This window comes from Limanda limanda, chromosome 3 (assembly GCF_963576545.1).
Source record: "Limanda limanda chromosome 3, fLimLim1.1, whole genome shotgun sequence".
NCBI lineage: Eukaryota > Metazoa > Chordata > Actinopteri > Pleuronectiformes > Pleuronectidae > Limanda > Limanda limanda.
In genome coordinates this window covers 6,331,818-6,357,358 of record NC_083638.1, presented here as the reverse complement: position 1 = coordinate 6,357,358, position 25,541 = coordinate 6,331,818, and the positions used below count along the sequence as shown (strand labels likewise).

The window sequence follows — 25,541 nt, the reverse complement described above, 5'->3', positions numbered from 1 at the left end:
CGAAATTATAAAGCGAAGAGATTAAAAAACAAAGCAGAGGCTGGGACTGTTTTTCTTTTACTGGTTCGTGTTTCTTTCCAGGGAAAGAATATTTCATGTTTTTTGCTGACTGCTCACACGAACGTTTCCTCAATTCAAAAAGCACAGAAGACCGTCTGTTGGTACTTTCCGTTCTTTCTGATGAGCAGTTTTCTTTTGTATTTCACTGAGACACAATAAAATGGCTGAGATTCACAGGTTATGTACAAGAACACAGAATGTAGCATACGGAGGCTTTAAGAGGAGTAGTTTTAATCTCATTGTTTATATGATACAACACATTTCAAAGCTTAGGAAACAAAACTCCAACAGTTGAGTGTGTATTTCAGCCCAGTGTGAAGACAGAGAGAGAGTGAAGGGAGGACAGACAGCTGGGGACGTCTCCGAGGAAGGGGCCGCAGTCGGTGTTGTCTGGGTTACACTTGGAGCAGTTGCAGTGTCTGGCCACCGGGTAAGTGACAGGCACCGGGCATCCGTTAATGTGCACCACCTCGTACGACCAGTCACCGTTACAGCTGCTCTGCTTCTCAGGACCTTCTTTGCTGATGTAGACTGGATCCTGTCGTCGACGACAACAACAAACACACACAAACAGCGATTTCAGAGGATAACGAAAAATGAAGGAATGACAAACCCTTCATGTAGATGCTTCTCAAATTACAGATATAAACATCTTATGAGAAATGTGACTTTTACCTGCAATCTTCACATATCAATAACTCAATCTGTGTTTGATGATGTAGTGCAGTTAGTACAGTAGATGATCAGAGCACAGATCAAATAGTAAGACCGATGAAAATGAAACACAAATGCAATAATACAATAAACGACTTAAAAGACTAATTGTACACTTAAAATCACTGAGAGGGAATAAAACATCAAACTGAAAGAAAAGGATTACCCATGATCGCCGGCTTCCTAAATCAGAAAAGCTGCTGCTTTAGTTTAAACTAAATTTATATTTTCATTGTAATTTTTTGTCCTTGAATTGATGTTTTAATCATAACCTAGCCATTTTTGTGATATTTGTATTATTTACTGACATTTTATACTGCCATATGTTCAGGTTGGGGAAGGTTCATGTATGTATGTAAATTGATGTAAATGTATAAAACCAAAAAAAAGAAAAAAAAGCTGCTGCATCAAATCAACCAAACTCAGTATAGAATGTAAATAGAATTCATATTTAAAAATGTTCCTGGTTGATAATGGAGATAAACGCTGGTTTTGAATAACTTCCAAGTCTTTTTAACCAATCCACAGTTCAGCTTAACCAACTTACTGGACCTTATTGTGACAATTGTAGCTGCAACTCTCAGTCACTTCCACATTTCTCCCAGGAGATCACTCACCAAAGCAACATAGAGTAAGAACAGACATTCAGGATGAGGAGTGAGAATGAAAGAGGAAACATTCTCCACATTTACAGTTCACACGTCTCACTATGAACAAGCTAGAGTCAGAGCTGGAATCTCACCTTGTTGTGGCACTGCCCTGCACACACAGTGGTGTCTATGTACTCGGTGCTGCCACAGCTCTCCACGGGGATCCTAACGATGGTCGGACGGCAGTCGAAGCTGCAGCCCCGCCCCGCCCCTGCCACTGCCGCCAGCACTGTTGCCATGACGACCAGCTGCATCCTCTGCTGGGTGCAGCGCAGACGTCTGCCGGGAGAGGGGGAGCAGGTCTTGCATCACATATTTGAAACCGTGTCAGAGGATCCGAGGGAGTTAATGTGGATTTAAGTGGGACAGTGATGCTTTTTTCTAATAGATCAAATAAACTTAATGTCAATTCAATCACTTTTTTCTGGACGTTTCGATCACATCTCAGATTTAAGGTTGAGGCACAACATTTGCCAAACTCCTGTCAAACATATTTGTTTTCAAGGTCAAACTTGACCTGTGAATTACATCTCTGCGTATTTTTGACACTATGAATAACACAAATGGGGAAAAACCCTCAAAGATTCATCTCTCCTATAAACCAGAGAATGAAATTAAGAGACAGGAGATAAGTGAGAACATTTTCATTTTTAGTGTAGTGATTGTTGTTAAAACTTTCTTCAAGCTGCATCTTTAAAAAAAAAAAAAAACAGTCTGTACAAAACAAGCGATCAGGGAATAAAGATGAATAAATCAAAAGAAGATAAGAACAATTTTACATTAACTTTTTAGAGTTAAACCCACCTAAGGTTTCATCCTCAGTGCCAAGAAAATGATTAAATTATAGTTATCAGAATATACAGTAACTTAAATAACCTCTACATACACAGAATAAATATTATATATTTTAGTAATGCAATCAATTTACGATCGACTTATTATAAATCATGTTTAGTAGTGCTAATGTAATCTCATGAGTCCTGAACAGGAGACGTACCTGAAGAGTTCTGTTGTCACTTTGAATCTCTGTCCTGAGTCCTGTTCCTTCTCTGACTCAGTAAACATCTGGACCAGCGTTCATCCTGTGTCTCTTCCCTCTGCTTCTTAAATAGTGCTGCACATAAATCCATTTAATCTGTTTGGCCTTGGTCGGGGGCTAATTTTTCCTTTCCCTGTGAGACTTAAAAAGGCGAATCCTGGTCTCTTTTCCTTCAACAGGTCATGGAGAGGCTCGGGGCTCAAGGCCTTTCCTCCTACACACCAGGAGAAGCGAGTCGGTATCTTCAGAAATCTTGTTTGGATTATGGAGTGAATGGTTTCGATGGATCACAGAAACATAAACACCCATCTTCCCACGTAGCGAGACGGAAAACACTGACAGTAATTAATACGCCATCCTTCTCTGTATCGCTTTGTGTTAGTTTTTCCAGTGTGTCAAAGGCAATAAATTGTCTATGTGTATGCACTTTAGTGATAATGTATTATTAAATATACGTAGCTTACTGAAAAAACGTTTTTATTGCTTTCCATAAAATTTAAAATCAATTCATGACCAACTTAATTACAAAGCTTTTTCAGAGAATACACCAAAAATTTGACATTTAAAGTGTTTGTTGCATTTTTCCAAATAGTTCAGAAGGAAGTTTTTCTGTTTGTTGAAAAGTGAAAGCATCCAAGTGAAACAGTACAATGTGTCGACTTCAGCCCATTCATCTTCGGAGTCAGATTCAAGACCCTGCAATATTGAGAAAAACACGAATTACGTGATGCTAAAGTAAAACAAAAAAGTTTCCCGAAGTGGATTTAAGTACTTTTCTGTTCACGAAAAACAGATCTGTATGAATAATCAGACCCTGGAACATCTTTTATTACTAAGGTGCCATTTATTTTTCACCGGGATCTAATGGTTGAGGGATTAATTAAATCCTCAGGTTACAGGCTGGGAAATGTACTTTAAATACCAAAATAAGTAAGTTATTTACAAGTGGTTATTTTTCTTCACTCAATATGTTTTTTTACAGCTGAAGATGTGTCCAAACCTAATATCTGTTACATTAAGTAACCAGAACAGCACTCAGGAGAGAAAACACCTCCATCAAGGCCTCTTGAATTCAATCAAGCTGCATTCATTTCCACACACTCATAGATATCAGTTCCCTTAATAGACCTGCTCTTTGTCAAAACCTCCCTCGCCCACAATATCCGAGAAAGTGATAAAAGATACTTGGACGTGCCTCTTCTGTCCAGATTTACCCCAAAATGTGAATGGTTTCTTTCTCTGCTTATTAATTATCCTTCAACCAAGTTTTGTGGAAATAATTCACACGTTTTTTTTGCGTAATCCACTGTTTTTCCCCCTTGAGGTCGATTTTCCTTTCTCTTGTTGAGGGTTAAGAACAGAGGATGTCAGACCTTGTTAAGCCCTATAAGGCAATTTGTGATTCCTGAGTATGAGCTATACAATAGAGGAAAAAGAAACAATTCCAAAGTGAATTTATCATCTAAGTCCTGCGTGTTTCAAATATCACAGTGAGTTACAAGTTGAAAACAAGTGACTCCAAACTGAGCTTTCATATTTTCTATACTCCTGCTTGTCTCCCTCTTGTCAGTATGTGTTGTGTTCAGTGAGCACTGCACCAGGAGCTGCACTCTCTGCAGTGACAGTGGAATCTGGAGGCAGCAGCCACAGTTCATCCAGCGGCTCCTCTGTCTGCCCTTGTGGCCTCCAGGGACCCCCGGCCCCCCAGCGACCTGCTGAACTACTGTACCTGCAGAACAAGGACTGCCAGGACTTTACCAGAGCGTCTGCCTCGTCCTCTGAGGAGCTGCTTCCTTTAGGAAATCTCAGCTGAAATGCATCACTGTTGCTAATGCGGTTTGTCCTTAATGAACACCAGTCATAGCTGATTAATCTCGTATTCGGAGAAGGACACGTCATTAGTCATTTCCTGAGTAGCTGGTAATTCTTCTATAAAATGAGTGCATCCGAAAATTGATGTATTAAGTGAGCAGCTGAAACCATTAGGTCCGTGCCGGCGCTGCATTGATATGCTAATCTCATAAAGTGGAACCTGGAAAGGGCAGGTAAGACTTTCAAGTACATGTCAATACTATGGTTCTAAAAATAGTTAATTTGTGCTGCAGCGAGCTAAAAGAGAACAATAGTCTGGAGCATTAAAATGAGATCTCACTTCTCTCTGCCGCAGCCATAAGAGGAGAAGGCCTGCACTGTAATGTCACATTAAAGTCTACTGGGAATCAATTTGGAGATGATGGATGAGGTGATGGTTTCAGTGCCCAGAACGATTTTCTGCTTCGTAACTCTTAAAACTGCTATAAATTAAAAAAACACATCACCTTTGGGGCGCGAGAGCTCAAGCCAGTTTTTATATGAAGCCAAATATAAAACAGCTCCGAGCCGATGCTGACATCACGGATCTGAGTCGTGGGTCATTGGGTTTTAAACTGGGGAACAGAATCTTCTTGCTTTTTTTATCAACAGGCCGTAAACCCAGTGATAACAGGACTAACAACATCCACACTCAGTCACACGCCTCTCCCCTCCTCCTCATCCCCTTGCTCCTCTGCTGCTCCATCTGCTACAGTGCGAGCTCGTGATCACCGCTACCGACAGACACACACTCCTGGAAGACAATTGTGTCGCATGCACAAAAGAAAGACCCACTGGCCGAGGCCTTGAACGCACTGCATCACGTCCCTCCTCCTTCCAGACGCCTCCACAGCACCGCCAAGGACAGGACTTTTGTTTGGTGACTGTGCTGCATGTGTGTGTGTGTGTGTGTTTGTGTAGGAGTAGGTGGTAGGTGTGTGTTTGTGTGTATCGACTGCTGAGAGATTCTCCACTGCCTCCTGTTCTCTCTGTTCACTCAACTGTTTTTAAATCTAGTGGATTTTAAATCCCACAGAGATCATTGGTCCAAATTGACCTGAAACAAGCCTCCACACACCTGTGACACCTTCACTGGTCACTCAGAGAATCTGAACATTTCTTTTGAATTAATTTAACTAGAAAAGCTTTATTTTATGTCCTCATATTTATAAATACTATATAGCTATTTCATACTCAGCATAATGCAGGTGATGGCAGATATACTGGATTATAGAGTGTTTACTAGTGACTCATCCTCTCAGCCAGAAGTGGACAGTAAAACTTTAACTCCTTCTAGGTGAAGTTATAATATCTGTGTCTCTACCAAAGCACATCACACTAAAATCTATTAGATATTTGATTTTACTTGGTTTAAATGATTAAAAAAAGCAATTTGATTCTTTCACCTGAGTGTTAAGCAACTTATTACCTGGTTATTAAATGTTTATCTTCCTATAAAATTACCTCACAGAGATGGATGTGTTCACTGTGTGTGTGTGTGTGTGTGTGTGTGTGTGTGTGTGTGTGTGTGCGTGTGTGTGTGTGTGTGTGTGTGTGTGTGTGTGTGTGTGTGTGTGTGTGTGTGTGTGTGTGTGCGTGTGTGCGTGTGTGTGTGTGTGCGTGTGTGTGTGTGTGTGTGTGTGTGTGTGTGTGAGAGAGTGAGTGTGTGTGTGTGTGTGGTGGGTGGAAAATTGCCTCCATGTTGTGAAGGGCGAGAAGAGCTCCTCTGATATCTATAGATAGAGAGAGAGAGAGAGAGAGAGAGAGAGAGAGAGAGAGAGAGAGAGAGAGAGAGAGAGAGAGAGAGAGAGAGAGAGAGAGAGAGAGAGAGAGAGAGAGATGGGTGTGTGAGAACAAGCTCTTTAAAGAACAGCTGAGTGAGATGCCTGCACCGTCAGCAGCACCAATTATTTCACCAGGTAAAAACCATCTGCCTTAAATTTCCAGATTTTTCCTCTTATGAAAACAAAGCAGGGCATCTTTCAGAGATTCTGCACAAGCAACCAAAAATATCTGGTATAATGGAACCAGGGTTTTTTTAAAAAACACCTCAGGGAATGATAAGGATTCCTCAGAGGAATCGTATCTGTTCTCTGTTCTGGAATAACACGCTGTTCTTGTCCTAATTAGAGTTTTTGAGTGGAATGGATGGACTGAATCAGATGGACAGGACTTCAGGGGCTGCACTGATCACTTCAGATCCCACTTCCCGGCCGGCAGACAGAAAAATACAGTTCTCTGCACAATCAAATTAAATCTGGGAGGTTCTAACGGTGTAAATTAGACCTGTAGTGTCCCATAGTGCACAAAGGAGGAGATCAAAATAAATCTGTGGTGGCAATCGAGTGGTTGATCAATAACTGTGACTCGGCAGTTAGCTCGCCGAGGGGCTGAGATGTCTTTTGTTTTTTAAAGTCAGCACACCTGCTCTCACTATGGGCACCATACTGACAAATACCACCCGCCCTAACGTCTGGTGTGAGACTGTTGAAAAGATGGAGCTAAAACTCACATTACAGAATAATGATTCACTATATAACCTCATCATTTTAAGGTAGAGTCCTTTTCTTCATGGTAAGACTGTGACGTCAATCTAATTTATCTAATAATTCTAGAAATCTCTTGTGTGTCTGTCTGTGTGTCTGTGACTTCGAGGAGTGTTCATCTGGTTGGCTTCACTCTTGGCGTGTTTGTTGTTAAGGGCCGAAGGAAGTGCAGAGTGGAATTTGGGGCAATTTGACAACAGTGAGCAACAAGGACTTAAGTCTCCAGTTCAGGGTTCTGCGACTGTCCATTCACATCTGTTTACCAGAGTTATGAAGTCCTTTTCCGACTTTAGCGTGTTCATCTGCTTGGAAGTTGGAATGTTGGGTGAAAAAAACCTGGACATTGTGAACACAATATGTTGTATTTGTGTGTTAGGGGAAGTTTAAAAAAAAAAAACACCTCGAAACCAGTGTCCAATATTTGCAGAGTAAACAAACGGCAAAGAAAGAGGATGTTGTGTTAGGTGTTAAGTTTGCAACTGCCAAAATATCTGCTGACTTTCCAAGTTGTTGCTCTGACATGAGAAGCCGAACATGTCAATTTTAAGGTTATTTTTCTGATTACGCTGATAGCACGTGAACTTCAGGGTTCTGCAGACTTTACTTTCTGTGTGGACGTGTTTACCGTTTCAGAAGAGAAGGCAGCCACCAGCATCACCACAGATCGAGCAAACAGCCCATTCCCAACACAACAGGTTTAGAACAGGCACTGCACTGGTTTTACTTTGAAATGCAGACATAAGCACGGACCTTTAGATGATTTATTTCATTGGCCACTAATCATTAAATTGCTTATTGTTTAAAGAAGGACGCTCAAAACAACTGTCCTGTCATCAGGTCTCATTATACTCACAAACTGTGGAGAATACCTGTGTATGAATAAGAGTTAATGTGGCCACATTAATAAAAAAATCACCAACATATTCATTAAACTTACTTGTCTGAGGGTTTTCAATACTCATCACTCAAAAGAGGTCATGCATTATGAATAGCTTGTTTCAATAGTAATGCATTCTTGGGCTAATTAATACCTGAACACATCGTCAACACGGTGATTTGTCAGTCTGCGTGTCGGTCTGCACACGCGTGACTGAACTGTGAGAGAAACCAGGTCGTCTCAGGTCACGTTGAAAGATGAAGAACACAGGGAGGAAGGAGCTCTGCTGCTCCAGGGGCGTGGAGGTGACCTTTAATTATACACTGTGTGAATGTGGTGCTGTGGTTTTAAATTGTATTACTCTAATTAGACGGTGAGGTGTGTGCTCATTACACTTCAGTCCTATTGGGGACAGACTCAGTCACTACGTTTACATTGACCCAATTCTACAAGGTTCTATATGGAGAAGCCTGCTTGCTGATATGATATTTCTCCCATATTCCTGTTTACAAGTTCATAGTCTGATTATGACTCACTCGCTTGTTTACACTGGAACCCAGGACATGTGTCGTCCAGCGGTCGGTATCGATCACATGTCGATGTCGCTTCATTTGGGGAAAACTCCAATAAGACGTTATAATGTGATTTAAACACGTCAACACAACCTGGCGACCGCAGAGCCCCCGGAGCCGAGCGCTGCTACACTTCACGGCTTGTTGTTGTTGTCAACTGTAGATTTATGAATTTTTTATTCTTTTTTTTCTCTCCCACCACTTTTGTTTTTTATTAGAAAACAAAGTTTGGCTGAGATCTGCAAACCTCTGAAACTTTCTTGAATAATAACCCAACAGAGAGAAACCTGGAACAAACAGGACTGATGTGAACACGTAGCTGTTCGTCACACAACTCTGCTTCCTGGAAATGATATTCACTGTTGCGTTAACAGTAGAATATGTAGAGGATTAGAAGAAAACAAAAACTTTCGGAGTCAAAGAGTCTTTTTGCTGTTGAAGGTTGCCTGTACTTCCTGGTTGAACCTCAGTCAAACCTCAGAGCTCCTGGTTATAACCCTTGTTATGTTGATTTGCATTATATTTCTATATTGCAAGTTCATTTAATCCTTTCCTACTGAAAAGTAATCAGTAAGTACAGTAATCAGTCACTGTTTCAATCTTCCCTCATTCAACTATGTTGCAATAATGCAAAATAGTCTTTCTTGGCCTCTATTCCCCAGAAACTTTAATCTGAATATAAATGTTACATAAGTAACTAAAGAGTTGGTATTAATTATTCATTTGCTTTTTTGTTCCAAATATATGCCACCTCCTATTGCTGCGTTTACAAATATTAATGACATAAACAAACCTTTGATTCAGTGGCTGTTAAACTTTGCATTAACAGATCTCTAAATCAGTTCAGGAGAGAGAGAGCTGCTCTGAGGTGAGTTCTGCCTCGAAGGGAGCAACAGAGGCCAAGTTGTATTTCCTCTCGGTTTAAAAGCGTTAATGTTCCTCGACAACATCATTTATTTATGTTTTCATGCCTCGAGCAAAAAGAACATTTATAAAAAAAAAAGTCCTTCACTCTCAAACCAGCTGGAATTTTCCAGGGTTGATGTTTGTACATCACAGACATTTAATTGGCTGCACATGTGGATTTGATTTGTATGCATGGTTTAATACTGTTTCCACTATGACAAGACACTGAAGTTGTGTTATATATTGTAATATAACAGATTGTACATCTGCAGCATTGGCACAAATTCACTCTTTTTTCCTCTCTGTTTATTTATTGACTGAACTTTTCTTGGATACACTTAAAGGATAATGAAGAAATACATGAATTCACTTCTGAAATAAGTGCTTTATATGCTTAATCAAATATCAAAGTATAAAACAACAACTAAATTGAGTTTAGATTTTAGATTTTCCTGCTTAGTCACAGGGGAGATTGCAAATATAATAGTTATTATTTCTAAAGGTTTGTGAAGCAAAGAGTTTGACAGTTAATTGATTTGCCTTGAGGTGACAGCTTCAGATGTTGTTTAGTCTGTAAAGATAATCAGCTAACTGTGAAATAAAACTGAGAAAATAGACACTTGAGAGACAGGAAACAGCTTTTTTAACTGAAAGAATGATCTAACCTATTATGTGATCATCTCAATATGAACCATTAATTATGATTTGACAGGCCTGGTGCAGTATTTCAGTGCAGAGTACTGGAGGGAAAGAATATTTAGGAATCAAGTGTAGATGTCTCCACTGCTGTAAATTCACAATTCTACAATTCGGTGCAGGTTCAGGTGAAATATTGTTTTGGATTTCTTGTCCTGTGGCATAAACTGGGTGAGGACAAAACACCGAAACGTTTCCCAGACTGATTCCTAAGAGTAAGATCATTTTTAAGAAACCCCAGCAGTGCCCTGTTGATATTTTGAACTCCAACTTCCCTAGCATAAGATAAGATTAGATTAGATTCAACTTTATTGTCATTGCAAAGTACAGGTACATATACAACGAAATGCAGTTTAGCATCTAACCAGAAGTGCAAAAAAGGCAGTCAAAGTGCAGAGTATTGTGCATATTAAAGTGAAAAATGTAAATAAATAAGATCTGAACAGTAGAAATATAAATGGAATATTACAGTATTAACAGGAATTGTAAGATATAAGGACGATGAATACACTATGAGCAGGATAAAAATATAAATATATATAAATATGAATACACTATAGGCGGGGTAATACAGTAGTACAAAAAAAAATTAACAGTAGTGCAAATGTACAAATGTACCAATGATCAGTGGTTGGGGGGAGGGTGTGTGGCAGTGTGTGGCAATAAGAAGTATATGAGTATTGTGCATATTAAAGTGATATTAAAGTGACGTTCTATGCTGGTCACGTTACATCACAGTGGCGAGGTAATGCACCTCCTTTTGGGGGGGGTGGTGAGGACACCGGTTGCCACCCAGCTGTGGTTGGTGAAGGGCAGAGGAGGCTCGGGTGTGAGACTGCAGCACAGCGTGCAGTGACCGGCTGCGGCCACTAGGGGAGGACCGAGCACCGCCTGCGTGCTGCGGCGCCGGAGCGACTCTCTCACCGAGGCTCTCTCTCCATCACCACCACCACACACATGATGAAGGGAGGGATACGGGAGTGCAGGTAGGGCTCCAGCTGCAGCTGCAGACAGCCAGATGTGTGATGCTCAGCCTGCACCGCGGGTTCGATCCCCCTCAACCCACTGGAGGTGAACTTTCACCCACCCTGCCTGCGCTGCACACCTGCTTCCCTCCTTTCTTTCTTTGTCTGTTTTTTTTGTATTTTTTGGGGATAGAACCGGGAGCGATGCAGCACCACCGGGGGCTGGAGTGGATGAACTGATCCTGTTGAATTGAGACCAGACGTCGAGACGCAGCCCCCCACCCCCAAAAAAAGTGTCCTCCTCCAGCTCCAGGGTGCGTCAGAGCCCAGTGGATGTTATCATGGTCGCTGCCTGGATGTATTACGATCGAGGGATTTGAGATATTGCCCACACACCTGAAATCAAGAGGGGAGATTTTGGGCAAAAACAAGCAACTGCATCCTCACCTAGCCTACCTCCTCCTCCTCTTCCTCTTCCTCTCCTCCCTCTTCCTCCTCTTCCTCCTCCAGCAGATAGAGGGCTTTGCTCTGGCCCCTTTCTTCAGATGTAAGTATATGGATGTCAGGATGAGGAGGTGCTATTTTAACGAGTAGAGAAAAATCCGTGCGCAATGTCTGCGCTAAAAATATATATCATCCCCGAAGCTCCTGCTGCCTTCACGTTAACTCACGTCAGCCTGAGAATAACAGCAATAATAACGATCATAATAATGAGCTTATTAAGTTTTTACCGCCTAAACAACCACAGACATCAAATGTGATCACCTAATTTTAAATGTTTTTATTAATTTATTTAACTGAACCAACTGCTGTTGTCTCTCCTCTCTCTCTCTCTCTCTCTCTCTCTCTCTCTCTCTCTCTCTCAGTTCCAGAGCAGCAGAAGGATAAAGTGAGAGAGAGAGATTCACCGGAACAGCACAGATCCACTCTCCTCTTCCTGATTGATACCATTTCCTCTTTCTTTTTTTTGAAATACATAATTTCATATCCACACACCAGTGACCACGGACGCATTTTTGGACGCGCACTCTGCTCTTGGAGGATTTAAACCACCTGATGGACACCGGAGGAGGAGGGGGGGGGTGGGTAGGGGTAGGGGGGGGAGAGGCACTGTTTTGGTGTGGCTTGTTGTCTTGGTGATTTTGTGATGGCGCACAGATAAAGGGCTGCTGCAAGTTTTTGGACACGGGGCGTCTGCGTATAACAGGCTGTGCCCCCCCCACTCCCCTCCCCTCATCCCCTCATCCCCTCATCCAAATATAGACAGACGTATATTTTGGGTTATGGTTATTATGATGTCATAACCCGCTGGAGGCCACCCACCAGGAGGAGGGGAATATAGTGGCCACATGGACGGCACTGCTCAGCATGGACCGGAGTGAGGTGGGTTTGTTATCGTGACGTCACTCCCAGTTCCCAGTTCCCAGGTCCAAACCAGTTCATGACTCTGTCTCCGAGCTGCCACCTCCACCCCGGAGTCTCCCAGTGAGCGAGTGGACCATTAAGATGGAGTTCGCCATGGTGGGAGCGGATGGGGGGTGCAGCAGTCACCTGCCGTACGGATATGCTCGGGCAAGGGAGAGGGAGGAGGGAGGAGGAGGAGGTGGAGAAGGAGAAGGAGAAGGAGAAGGAGGAGGAGGTGTACCGGGGTCCGCATCCTCTACCTCCTCCACCTCCACCACCTCATCCTCATCCTCCTCCAGCGCTCATCTCCATGACAACCGCCAGCATCAGTCTCGCACCGCCTCCTCCTCCTCCTCTCGCTGCTCCTCCTCCGCCTCCTCCCCTGCCTCCTCCTCCTCCTCCTCCTCCTCCTCCTTGCAGCCAGCACAGCACCAGCAGCAGGAGCCGGAGCAGAAGCACCGGGTCCTCCTCAGAGAGCGCAGGAAGCAGCGCGGCGGCCGCCGGTGGAGACGCAGCCGGACCGGACTCGGCGGAGACCTGCACCACTCGGAGCTGGACCTGCTCGGGTCCGAGGAGGACGTCATGATCCAGGAGGAGGAGGAGGAGGAGGCTGAGGAGGAAGAGGAGGAGGAGGAGAAGGAGGAGGAGAAGTTGAGCAAGAGGTCGAGCTTCCTGTGCCACATGGATGATGAGGAGGAGGAGACGGTGTCCATCACGGACCGGAGACCCCAGTCCGGCTACGGGCATGTGTACAGTGAGTTCGGCTGCTGCGAGCGGGTGGTCATCAACGTGTCCGGGCTGAAGTTTGAAACTCAGATGAAGACCCTCCTCCAGTTCCCGGACACGCTCCTGGGGGACCCCGACAAGCGGATCCGCTACTTCGACCCCCTGAGGAACGAGTACTTCTTCGACCGGAACCGCCCCAGCTTCGACGCCATCCTCTACTACTACCAGTCCGGTGGGCGCTTGAAAAGACCCGTGAACGTGCCCTTCGACATCTTCTCCGAGGAGGTGAAGTTCTACGAGCTCGGGGAGGAGGCCATCCTGAAGTTCCGGGAGGATGAGGGCTTCGTGAAGGAGGAGGAGAAGCCGCTGCCGGAGGACGAGTTCAAGAGGCAGATCTGGCTCCTGTTCGAGTACCCGGAGAGCTCCACCGCAGCCCGGGGCATCGCGGTGGTCTCCGTCCTGGTCATCGTCATCTCCATCGTCATCTTCTGCCTGGAGACCCTCCCAGAGTTCAGGGACGAGAAGGAGTACCTGCAGCCCCGGGGGAACTCCACGAAGCCGGACCACGGGTTCACCCCCTTCAACGACCCCTTCTTCATCGTGGAGACGGTCTGCATCATCTGGTTCTCCTTCGAGATCATCGTGCGGTTCTTCGCCTGCCCGAGCAAAACGGTCTTCTTCAAGAACATCATGAACTCCATAGACATCGTGTCCATCTTGCCTTACTTCATCACCCTGGGCACGGACCTGGCGCAGCACCAGGACAACGGGCAGCAGCAGGCCATGAGCTTCGCCATCCTGAGGATCATCCGCCTGGTGAGGGTCTTCCGCATCTTCAAGCTGTCCCGGCACTCCAAGGGTCTCCAGATCCTGGGTCACACCCTGAGGGCCAGCATGCGGGAGCTGGCCCTGCTCATCTTCTTCCTGGTCATCGGGGTCATCCTCTTCTCCAGCGCGGTGTTCTTCGCCGAGGCGGACCACGCAGCCTCCCAGTTCACCAGCATCCCCGACGCCTTCTGGTGGGCCGTGGTCACCATGACAACGGTGGGATACGGGGACATGAAGCCCGTCACCGTGGGGGGGAAGATAGTGGGGTCGCTGTGCGCCATCGCGGGGGTCCTGACCATCGCGCTGCCGGTGCCGGTCATCGTGTCCAACTTCAACTACTTCTACCACCGGGAGACGGACAACGAGGACCCGTCGGCGGCGGTGGTCGTGGAGACCCTGCCCCCGGTGTGTCCCTTCTTCCCGGACTTTCTACGGAAATTCAAGGGGTCGCCCTCGGGGTCGTCGCTGGGGGACAAGGCGGAGTACATGGAGATGGAGGAGGGGGTCACGGAGTCGCTGTGCGGCCTGGACAAGAGCCCGAGCAAAGGGAACGGCACCGACATCAGCAGGAAGAACAGCACGAACTCCAAGTCCATTCAGACTGACGTGTGATTACAAGCAGAGGTTCGTTTCGTGTTCTTTTTCCGGTTTCTAAAGAAGAATAATTCCCTATAAAGATGCTTCTTTGTGCACCGAGAGCAGGTGGTCCCCTCTGACACACGTTTTACGCACGACACGCACACACGCACACACAGAGACACACAAACACACACACACCAATTGGCAGTTTTCATTCTCTCCCATCTCAGAACTATCATTTATCCTAAATCCTCTCTCCACACACAAGAACCAACGATTAGGAACAAGTACAACTAATATTTGCCTAATGGGTTGATTGATTAATCCATCTAACCTGAATTAGACATAAAAATGGAAATTCGAGACAAGTCAACCTTTGCATTTGCACTTTATGGGTTTCATCTGTCAATAAGAGAATGGATTGGGGGCAAGGGATTTTTTGCTGTTATGCAATAAAGTTACAAATTTGTTTGCACTAATGTAGAATTTGCTCTGGGTTTGGCATCTTTTTATTTCAGAGACAACAACTGTAGGCCATGCACGTGGCAATAAGTTAGTCATCCTCCAACTTGGCTGCAGAATGTTTGACTGGCTTCCACAAAGAGAGCAAACTAAGGATTATAAGAACCCCTCTAATATGCTGCCAATGGAAATTGGACTCCGACTAAGGAAAAGTCGAAGAGATTTATTACTTGTCCAACAGTTAATATTAATTAAACCCTCATTGATAAGACACAGCATTTAGTAGTCATCAAATGAAATAGGGCTAGAATTATTTTTATGACATAACTTCCACAACAGGCCTCAAAGGCCTCATGTTGTGGACCCACCATGAGAGCTAAGCACATGAGTCATCCGAGTCGAAGTGGCTGGAGAAACGACTTGCCCGGCCAGGTTTTTGTATGGACAGGCTCGGAGCCTCGGCAACAACAGTTTCCCAAGTTTCATTTAAACCTCAAAATGACAATATCCCTTTACATGGACGCGGATGGAAAGCTATAGCAAAATTGACTCTATGTTGTGGAAACTCTCGCGGAGGAGAGTTTGTGAGCAACTTCCTCTCCTGTTCGCTGGACTTTGTGCACAAAATATTTTTTTTTTTTCCTCAAGAGGACTATGATTCCCTCCGAGCTCAGAGGATCTTCAGGATGTGGACGTCTTCCAAGGTATGTGGCCTGCAGCTCATGTGTGACAGTGATTTTCATTCAGTGATGATGCAAACAACTTGTGTGTGTGTAGATATGCAACACTGTTTAAAAATATCCAAACCTAACCTTCACTTTGCACCCTCGGTTGTCCTTTATCAGTGAATGACGCCTGACGATGTGTGTGTGTTATAGTTCGTGACATACTGTGAATTAAGATCGATCATGGTAAACATGACGTCATCGTGTGGTCATTTATAAAAGCAGTAATGATGTCATCCACCTTGACACGAGGTCGGCCTGCTGAGAACTCATGCCGGTGGTTTTGGGAGATTTAGCACAAAGGATTCATTAATAAAGTGTCTGGATAGTTTACAGATGCAGTTTGGGATTAGTAGGTCTTTTATATAATTCTGAAAACAATGTTTAATCACCACTGAGTTTCCTCTGCTCTGTTTTGACAGTGTTCACTGTTCTCAAGTCAAAACAAGTGATTTAGGTTTGGAGGTTCTTTTGTTTGTCTCTGCGGTCCAATCCACATAATTGATTCACCTTGTATATCGAGTGTAGGACGAGGACATTGTGACGTGAAGCACACCACACTGCATTTATCTGTCAGAAACATTTACCATCTTATCCACAGATATAGCAAAACTAGTTTTCATTCGAAATTGCCTTTTGGTTGTTTGACCGTCACTTTATAGAATGAGAGTTTGACACTTTGGCTGTTTTCATCTTCATCCAGTGGGAAAAGCTTCAGTGTGTTCACCTTAAATCTAAATAAAAGATGTTTGCATGAGCAGAATTATTGTGGCATCGCAGCAGAACGACAATCGCAGTCCAATACACAACCAACATCAGCACAATGAAAATTGACATTTTCAGAAAGCTACAAAAAAGGCATCTTGACTGCAGCAGCTTAACTTTAAAACTTGGCAACGACTGCATATTCATATTCAACTTTTTCAATGAGAAAGGATTATAGATATGTTATTTGAGGTTTTTAAACAATTAACTGAACTTCATATCAAATGAAGAATAAAAACCTTTTTATTCAAGAAGGCGTTTTTACTTTGAGTTGAGTTTTTAGGACTTTGATTTTAACTATGTACTTGTGGCACTCTGAGATCCTCGGATGAAGAGTGCCTTACAAATAAAATGAATTATTATTATTATTATTAAATGTTGGGGAAAAGTTAAGGTCAAGTTAAAGTTGTTGCTCTCAGAAAAGTCACAAAGTTTTCTGAGTTATAGTAACTGCATCGCAACTCCATTTAAAGTTGTCTTTCCTAACTTTTGTCTCAGTCCATGGACATTTGCATTTATCCAGGAGATCCATTCACCCTGTCAGTCACTGCTTCCCCCCCGGCCCATAACCACTGCATCAGCACAGAACACAGAATCATTTATTGCTCTGTGTGTTCGTCTCCTCAGAGGAACTATTCATACAAGATATTTTCAACACCTGCACCCACACCCGCCCACCCACAGACACACACCAGGCTGGCACGGGGCCACGGCTCCTCTTGATACCTCACACTTAGCACTTACATAATATGGCTTATGGCAAGAGGGCGCAATCCAAAACATTTTTCAAGCAAAGTGTGTGGGTCAGGCATATATTCTTAGGCCTGTAGCTGCTGAGCCGACTGTGGAAACAGCCGGTTTCATCCCGAGCCGCAGAGAGAGAGAGAGAGAGAGAGAGAGAGAGAGAGAGAGAGAGAGAGAGAGAGAGAAGGAGCTGAATGGTTTGTGCATAGCGACCTGTTGTCACGTGCACGGCCAGTCTTTGTGGTGCAGATTTAGAACATATGGCCGGGACATGTGACGAAGTGAGAGTTATTTATGGTTAATGTTTTTCAGAAAGGTATTCCATGCCTGTCAAAGCAGAAGTGTGTGTGTGTGTGGGGGGGGGGGGGGCTGCATCATGTTAAACCAGGGGTTTGTTTCATAACGTAAATAGTTGGAACCCTGTTGTTTGTGATATAAGCGTTTCCCAAAACTCTCATGCTAGCTATGCTGGTAACTAACAGAGTATGAGCCATAGACTGTAAATGAAGATGGATGATGTGTTTCCACTTCTTTGAACTATCCAGAAGTGAAGCCAGACTATCCCTGATATGCAAGGCGGCCATCTTGCAACAATGATGTCTTTCGTTGTAGCGATTGGGGGACGTACCTGCGGTCCTGTTGATACACACGCTCGACCAATCAGTCAATCGTGACGTTTCAACCCTTTCTTATAGAATCAAATAACTAATTAGAACCAAACTCAGGAGAAGAATGAGCACTTGGACAAACATCAGTGTGATAAGAACGATCTAGAATGACCGAGTCCATGTTTGACAACATTTCTTTTGGTCATGTCGTCCATCTTTGTATATTATCTATGTGTCACACAATCATCGTTCAAACTACTGTGGTTTTGGGATGTCGTCGAACCTCGGATGTTAGTTAGAAGTACAAACGATTATTGGTTATTTGCTAGTTTTGCTCATCGATGAATAGTTTGAGTCACTTCGCTGCATGACCTTATTTGGATGAGGGTTTCTGGGCCGTTCGGTCTTTTGGGTCAGAAAAGTTAAACAGTTTGAATATATCACTTTAAGCTTTGGAAGGTATTGATGTTGTATACGGGCTTAATAGTTTATTGACTTATCATTTGATTTGAACTGACCGATGATGCTGAAAGTTATTATCCATCACAGCCTCATGCTCTTGTGGTTTTTGTTTTTAGAGTGCTTCGCTGTAGTGCTCAGTGCAAACAATGGTAAATGGCCGAGTGGCAGATTTTTCTTTTGGAAGGAACTCTTGTGGTAAAAGATTAATTTCTGTTAGAGCCAAAGCTGAACGTCGGGCAATGTAAGCAAGTGCACAGAGGCCCCAGAGGCCCCAGGTTTTCTGTGTGCCAGTTACTCGGTTCTACTTGAATTAATTACAAATTTGCTGGATGGAATGCAAAAGACAATCTATCATAACTACAATGACAAACTGAAGAGAAGGACCCTAGAGTTGCTCCTGCATCTTTACCCGATCCTATTGGTAAGTCTAGCCAGTGGTACAGAGTAGATAATAATGAGTAACATAAAACACATTTACAACCTCCTCTTATAACACCATCACCGGGGACATGAGGCATAAAGGATTCACTAAAGTAGGATGGCACTCAGTCGAGTGTGTGCGTCTGCTAAGGGCCGACTGTCCCCTTAAACTCAATGGAGCGTCAACAAATCTCACACGCTCATAGTTATCAGTCTGCTTAATGTGACGGGTTTCTTTTCTATCCAGATTCATTAATTATTGTCTGGGAAATCAGTGAAAAACACCTTGGCTCGTAATGTTGAAGGATTTTTGGACTTGCCTTGTTGTTCAGATCAGTGCCAACATTTATTTACATAATATTTAATTTATTGATAATTTTTACATTTTAGTTTAGTGAAAACCTGGTAAGCAGTTTTTGTGTAATCTTGCAGAAAAACAAACAAACTGAATACTAATCGTATGTACAAAAAACATATAATTTAATATATGTTTGTCATCTGCTTTGGCATCAGCTCTTACCTAATGTTTTACTGTGTTCCCAACATCCCACTTCTAGATTAAAACAACCCGCTCTGCATAAACAGAAGTGAAACCGTGCTGTAGGTCCGAGTCACAGCCGACCGTGCTGCTGACATGTGGCTCGTCTAGCTGTTCAGAAAACGACTTCAGCCAAGACATCCTTCAATCTCTCACATCCACAAATAAGATATTGAATGAGATTAAAAAGTAGCAGGTTGTTAATGGCGATAATGTAGCAGTGTGGTAAGACTCAGCTTTTACATTAGACCTTGTCATAAAAACTTTGAATATTTAAGTGCCTGCACACCAACAGTGTCTTTTCCCAGTTGTGTTTACTTTGCAACTCTATATATATATGTAACCAAAAATCATTGTGTGTATGCTTCTGTGAGTGAGTCATTCAACCTTTGCAAACCTTAAAAACAAAAGAAAAGTGAACTGTTAAGTTTGTTGGCTTGCAGTTTTCTCCCTTCCTGCTTCTTCTCTCGCCACATCACCGCCTCCTGCTGAGCAGCGGAGTAGTGTGAAGCCATTGGCATGACTGTGTATTCTGCTTGTGCGCTTGTGTGTGTGTGTGTTGCTGATACAAGCAAAACAAGGACCCAGACATCAAAACAATGCTCCTCAGTGGTCAAAAACTAGTGGTCCAAATCTCAGCAGGGCCCCTTGAATGGGACACCACCACCCTGACCACCATGACGGTGCATAACCAACACACAACTGCTGACATGAAGAAGAACTGTTAAAATCGTTGAATGAAATTGTGTATTTGTGTATGTAAGGGGAGAGCACTGTCCAGTTAGGGTCAGGGTGAGTTGAGAAGTGAGTTGTTAAGTGGTTGTTGGAAAATGTGAGGAGGAAATGTGGAAGAAAAACATGGATGCTGTAAACAAAATGTGTTGTATTTGTTTGTGTTTAGAGCATTTAAAAAATACCTTGAAAAATTCTGTCTAATATTTGCGTAATACCGAAGAGCAAAGAGAAAAGGATCCGGTGTGACAGGCAGATAAATCATTTAGTACGTACACAGACAGAAGTGGTGTTAAGAGCTTTTGATAGACGGATCTACAGTTTGCGAGTGACAAGTGATGACAAGTTGACATTAGAAGCTACTGTTTAAAGCTGAATGTGAAATGATCTGACTTGGTTTATAAGTGATAAGTAAATCTTTGTTGTTCCGACTTGAGATGGCGTTCGTATCAATCTTTCCAGTCAGGAAATATGTGTGATTCCTCAATATTTAAAGAGGCTGTAGGCAAGTTGTTGCTATTGCTACATAACCCATGTTTACATTGCTGTGATCCAACATATCAAAGTTGATTCCTTTACTTGTTGAGAGCTGTAACAGTGGAAAAACAAAGCCAACTTATTTATCTCACTACTGAAGTTAGCCTGCTAACTAGCCCTGACCTGGCTAGTCCATCAAGTCCCTCTCAGATAAGGAGTCACAGTAGCGTCCAGTCCGAGTCCGAGTTCAGATTCTAACCTTTTGCAGCGGCTGAAGCTTTTTGGCGAGAGGCCATCACCACCATCCACTCCCGGCAGGAAAACACATTTGGCGGCAGAGGAAAATCTAATATAGAACCTTAGTTGTACCGTTAAGATGTAAAATGTGCCGCCCGCACAGCAGAGAGAAGTAGATGTCTGTTAAACGGTGTTTACAAGCCCAGGCACAGATGTAATCAACCAAAATAAGTGAAATCGACAAGAGCACCGAATTTCCAACAAAGCTTCAGCACATTACTGCAGACGAAATAAATAAATGTTTAAATGTTAAGCATTTAACCAGGAGAGTTCCTCTTGCCCTAACAGATTTTCCACTGACCCCATTTGGTCATTTTTTCCACATACGTAATGATTTAGTGAAAAAGATCATCGATCAGACACAATTACAGAAACTGGAACAACATGATAACGTCTGCCTGTTTTGAAAGATTACCTTAAATGTGTTTTAATAATGAATTCACAGATGAGCCGTCATGCCTCACTGATACAATCTTTTTCTTGGAAGTAATCAAAACAACATGAAAAGGAAACAACGAAAAAAGCAGGGAGGAATTTCATGAGGCTGGAATGTCTCTCTATTTAGGCTTTCTCTCCTGCCAGCACATAAATCAGACCTGATAAAGAACCGTCAGCTCGCCAGCATAAACAATACGATCCTGGCTGCTGTCATCGCAGGAGAATTTACGGTAGTTGTTGTCCCTAACCCCGGCGTGCGCTAGCTTCGTGTACAACCATTAACAACGGTTCAAACGGGACGGAGGTCGATTCATCAGTTTCAACTTGAGAAGGCGGTTGACTGATTGTAGCCGAGCCGCTGTCCCGAACCTGTTGGTCAGAGAACGCCGAGAGGAACCGAGCGAGAAAAGAGCCGTGAGCGCTGAGATAAAGACAACAGGCTTTTAACCTGGTGAGAGGAAATAAACCCAGAGCTGGTCTGTGGCTAAACCCCGCCCCTTAGCAAAGACTGTCCAATCACAGCTTAGCAGCCTTAACGAGGCATAGTGTTCCCATCATGCTCTAGGTTTGGATTGAAGTGGAGATAATGGTGTGATGTCTGAATAATAAGAAATAAACAGGCCCTAATATGATTCAATATTTGAGGCAAACTATCTAAATTTATTCATGAGGAAAAATACGCCAAGTATAACGTCTGAACACATTCTGTACTTTAAACTTGTGACCACGAGGCCGTCAAGAAATATTACTGACGTCGGAAGAAGCGAGAAGAAGAATAATCTCATCACAGACTTCCATAGCAACCGACTGTGGAGTAAACCTGCCTCCATCATTATAAACTGTGTGACAAACAAAAACAAACAAAAAAATCATCAACTTCCTGTGTCATTAACCAATGAAATAAGATTAAGATACATTTATTTGTCCCAAACACATGCACAGACATGCACAGGCACACTCATGCAAAGAGGGAAATGTAACCTCTGCTTTTAACCCATCTGGTGCAGGACACACAGAGCAGTGAGCAGCCATGTACGGCGCCCGGGGAGCAGATGTTGGGGGAGTAAGGTGCCTTGCTCAGGGGCACTAGACAGGGTAGGGAGAATCCTCTTGGATTTTTGGACAGATCAATGCAGGTTCGTCTTTTTGTTGTTTCTCCGTGGAGTCGAACCAGAGACGAACCAGAGACCTTTTCTGCCCATAGTCCAAGTTTCTGCCACTAGTCCACCGCCTCTCCCATAAAGCCTTGGATACATTCAGATAAATGCAGCCAATAAGAAGTCCACGTTAGTGTTTTAGCTGCTCCAGGACGGCGTGCACGTGAGTCTGTTTGTCACCTGTGGTTTTTCCAGGTAAACACAGAGCAGTTCATAACGCACACGTGGGATTTCAGCCCCAGTGTAAGTTTAAACCAGCTCGTTGTTTCCATGTAGCAGTTGCATAATGTCGCTCTATTGAAGGATAGCAACCTGACTCCCCTGTCACCCCCCCACCCACACACACACAAACACACACTCCTTCTTATTGGCTGCATTAATCTGACAGTATCCCAGGCTTTATTGTGTTACTTCATTCTAGACGTGTCGATCGTGTTGCCAATTACACGTGTGTCTCCGTGTTGGGTTTCTCAGCTTCTGACAAATCCGCTGCCTGCGTGTGTTTAGAGGAGAAATACGCGGATTGTTTGGCTTATAGATTCCACAATGGTCAAATTTAAATTGAAAATAAAGATTACAAAAAAGGTATATTTACAATATGGCCCGGTAATCCTGTTGTGCGAGTTCACCTGCAGCGCACTCAGAGGTGTGTGTGGTCAAACTGTTGATTAAGTTTGCTGTCACATCCAGACAATCTGGGCCAACAGAGGATTTGAGATTTGTTGTGGCATTGGGAAAGGTAAGCATTTCAAAGATTTGTCATAACAAGTTTCTTCCCCCCCCCCCCTCATTTTCCAGCGTGAGACCTAAAATCTCCACGACGCTGCAGCTTTTTATCACCAAGTTTGAGATTTGATTAAATGAAACAGCTGCTCAACCGTAATAAAAAAAAAAGAGTTTTCTCTCGCGCTCGCTGTGAAGATGAGCTGGTGAGCGGGAGACAGGCCCCCCCCCCCCCCCCCGCTGCTCCTGCAAAGTTGTGTGGGGCTGCAGATGCTGATCATCACAACACAAAACACACACGTGCACACAAACATAAAGGCCATGCAGAAGGCATCAGAGGTCAATGGCGATGTCAGCATTTAGCTCTGGACATATTAGAATGAATTTCATCATTTAAAGATATTCTTATTTGCATTAAAATGTCTAAACAACAACTCGTTTCTTATTTCGACCTTTACATGTGGAAATTTAATTCTAATTTAGTTACGTCTCGTGATTTCCCGTCATTCTAATTATTGATTCACGCGGTTTTTACTCTTTGTTTCCATGACGTCTCGTTGGATTAGTGTCAGAGCGAGAATTAAACACGGACTGCGTGCCACCAAAAGTGTTTGTCTAAAAATACCTCGAGCCACTGATGGTCACGTTAGACAACAGACGAATTCTCCTTCCTGTACAACAAGGACTCGTGTAGGACAAAGCCGACGTCACTGACACATTACTGAGCTGTCATTGTCTACATTCATTAGTCCGGATGGGACACGACACTTGTGCTGTTGCTAATTTTGCTTGAAAAGTACATTTAAATGTGAGTCGTTCAAATAGAGGAGACACAACAGCTGCAGTAACAAACTGAATTTAAACTGTATCTGTTTCCACTCAGTGGATAGTACATCTGTATGTTTTTGTCATACATATGAATGGTGTTTCTGCCTATGTAAATTAGGACATATTGAATAAGTGTGGTGCTCATGTGCAAATTCAAATTCATTTCAAAAGAAACTTGTAATACAAAAAAAGTTACTTTTCATGTATACTTTCACGATGTAAAGTTGTATTGTGGTAGGAGTAAAGGAAAAAATGTAGCCTATTGGGGTGTATTTTGGGCATATTCGATTAGTGGATAGCTCATTTGCATATTAAAATGAATTTTCAAAGAAACTTGTAATACAAAAAATGTTACGTTTCATGGTTCATTGTGTAAGGTTTCGTTTTGATAGGAGTAAAGGAAAACATAGCCCCATTGGGGTGTATTGTTGCCTGCATGGGCTTATTGACAAACATCTCGGATTGAAGAGAATTTAACATATTTCCTCAACTAGGATTTCTTAGGAATTTTAGTATGTTGTTCTACTAACACCTCATAGAAATTATCTATCTGAAAAAAAATATTTTACAATTAGTCGGTCGTAAAACGCTACTTTGCCTGGACTATAGCGTCACCCACGTAACAAGAGGAGCCTCTGACTAACGATGAGTCAAATTATGTGCATTATTCATGCAGACGTGCTGTATTAGGCTGCGGTACACAATGCATGCAGACATTAACTTGAGCAACACATAACAATACAAGTCTGGCCCTCAGAGTGGAGTGTGTGTGAGAAGGTGTGAGGTGTAATTTACACCTTCTTTAAATCTTTAAACAGAAGCTTAAAACCATCTGTTCATCCTGACTTTTGAATCCCTATGGTTTTTTATAAACTTACGTTAATTGTATTCACTTATTTTATTGCATCTATGTGTTCATTTATTCCCTTTATACTGTAAATATTATTTTTATGTGTCTTTTATGTGTTTATTCTATTTTATTGACTTTTATGTTGTCTTTTTTTTGGTTTCGTCTTATTTTTGGCTCATCGGTCAATTGCGAAGCACCTTGAACGGCACTATCCTGTAAAAAAGGTGCTGTACAAATAAAGTGTGATTGAATGTTTGAGGGTGTGTGTGTGTGTGTGTGTGTGTGTGTGTGTGTGTGTGTGTGTGTGTGTGTGTGTGTGTGTGTGTGTGTGTGTGAGGTTGTTTTGAGTACTGTCAGGTGTTTGCTTGTCTGTCCGTCTAGATTTAATCAGCTTTAAAGCGAGTTCAACACGACCCAGACGACCGAGGACCCACTGATGCAGTAGTGACTACATGTAAAGTAAAGTACCCATGTAATTATGTAGTATTTCCAATGAAGGAAGGCAAGGGTTGAGTGCTTCTACACACAGTGATCTGGGCCAAATTGATGGGTTCTCTCTTGGCCCGTGTAGCAACCATCCAAGAAGTTTCCTGGAAATCTGTTCTGTAGCTTTTGCATAATCCAACTAAACACTCAAACAGATGAAAACACGTAAAAGTGTTTTCATCAAAAAATCATTTACACACCAAACATACGATGAGCTCTGTGCTGCTCATCGAGCTCGTTTGATGTACGCTACTTAAATCCCTCTTACCCGCGTGTTAGTTGAATTCACTGAAGTCCACAGAGAAGAGAAACTGGAGATCTGTGTTTGCAGCGAGATGGAAATCTAAATGCACTGAGCGGCAAACTGATTCCTCATCCCCGACACAGTTCTGCTGCTCAGTGTGGAACACCAGCAA

At 43.1% G+C, this 25,541-nt stretch overlaps 2 protein-coding genes across 2 annotated transcripts; one reads left to right on the top strand and one right to left on the bottom strand.

Annotated features, from left to right (window-relative positions):
- Positions 1-364: 364 nt before the first annotated feature.
- fshb (follicle stimulating hormone subunit beta) lies at positions 365-2,432 on the bottom strand. The gene is made up of 3 exons (XM_061068594.1): positions 2,422-2,432; positions 1,517-1,703; positions 365-598 (listed from the first exon to the last, which is right to left on the bottom strand). Exons 2-3 carry the CDS (start codon positions 1,676-1,678, stop codon positions 365-367), a joined length of 396 nt encoding a protein of 131 aa, XP_060924577.1. The 5' UTR covers positions 1,679-1,703; positions 2,422-2,432.
- Positions 2,433-12,382: 9,950 nt separating this feature from the next.
- On the top strand, positions 12,383-14,446 carry kcna4 (potassium voltage-gated channel, shaker-related subfamily, member 4). Its single transcript, XM_061068131.1, has one exon. The coding sequence runs from the start codon at positions 12,383-12,385 to the stop codon at positions 14,444-14,446; it is 2,064 nt and encodes a 687-aa protein (XP_060924114.1).
- Positions 14,447-25,541: the final 11,095 nt, after the last annotated feature.

Excerpts from the sequence above, each read along its gene's own strand:
- fshb (XM_061068594.1), bottom strand. The coding sequence starts at position 1,678 with ATGCAGCTGGTCGTCATGGCAACAGTGCTGGCGGCAGTGGCAGGGGCG. Across the intron at positions 599-1,516 it reads CAGGGCAGTGCCACAACAAG|GATCCAGTCTACATCAGCAA; the intron begins GTGAGATTCCAG and ends CGTCGACGACAG.
- kcna4 (XM_061068131.1), top strand. The coding sequence starts at position 12,383 with ATGGAGTTCGCCATGGTGGGAGCGGATGGGGGGTGCAGCAGTCACCTG.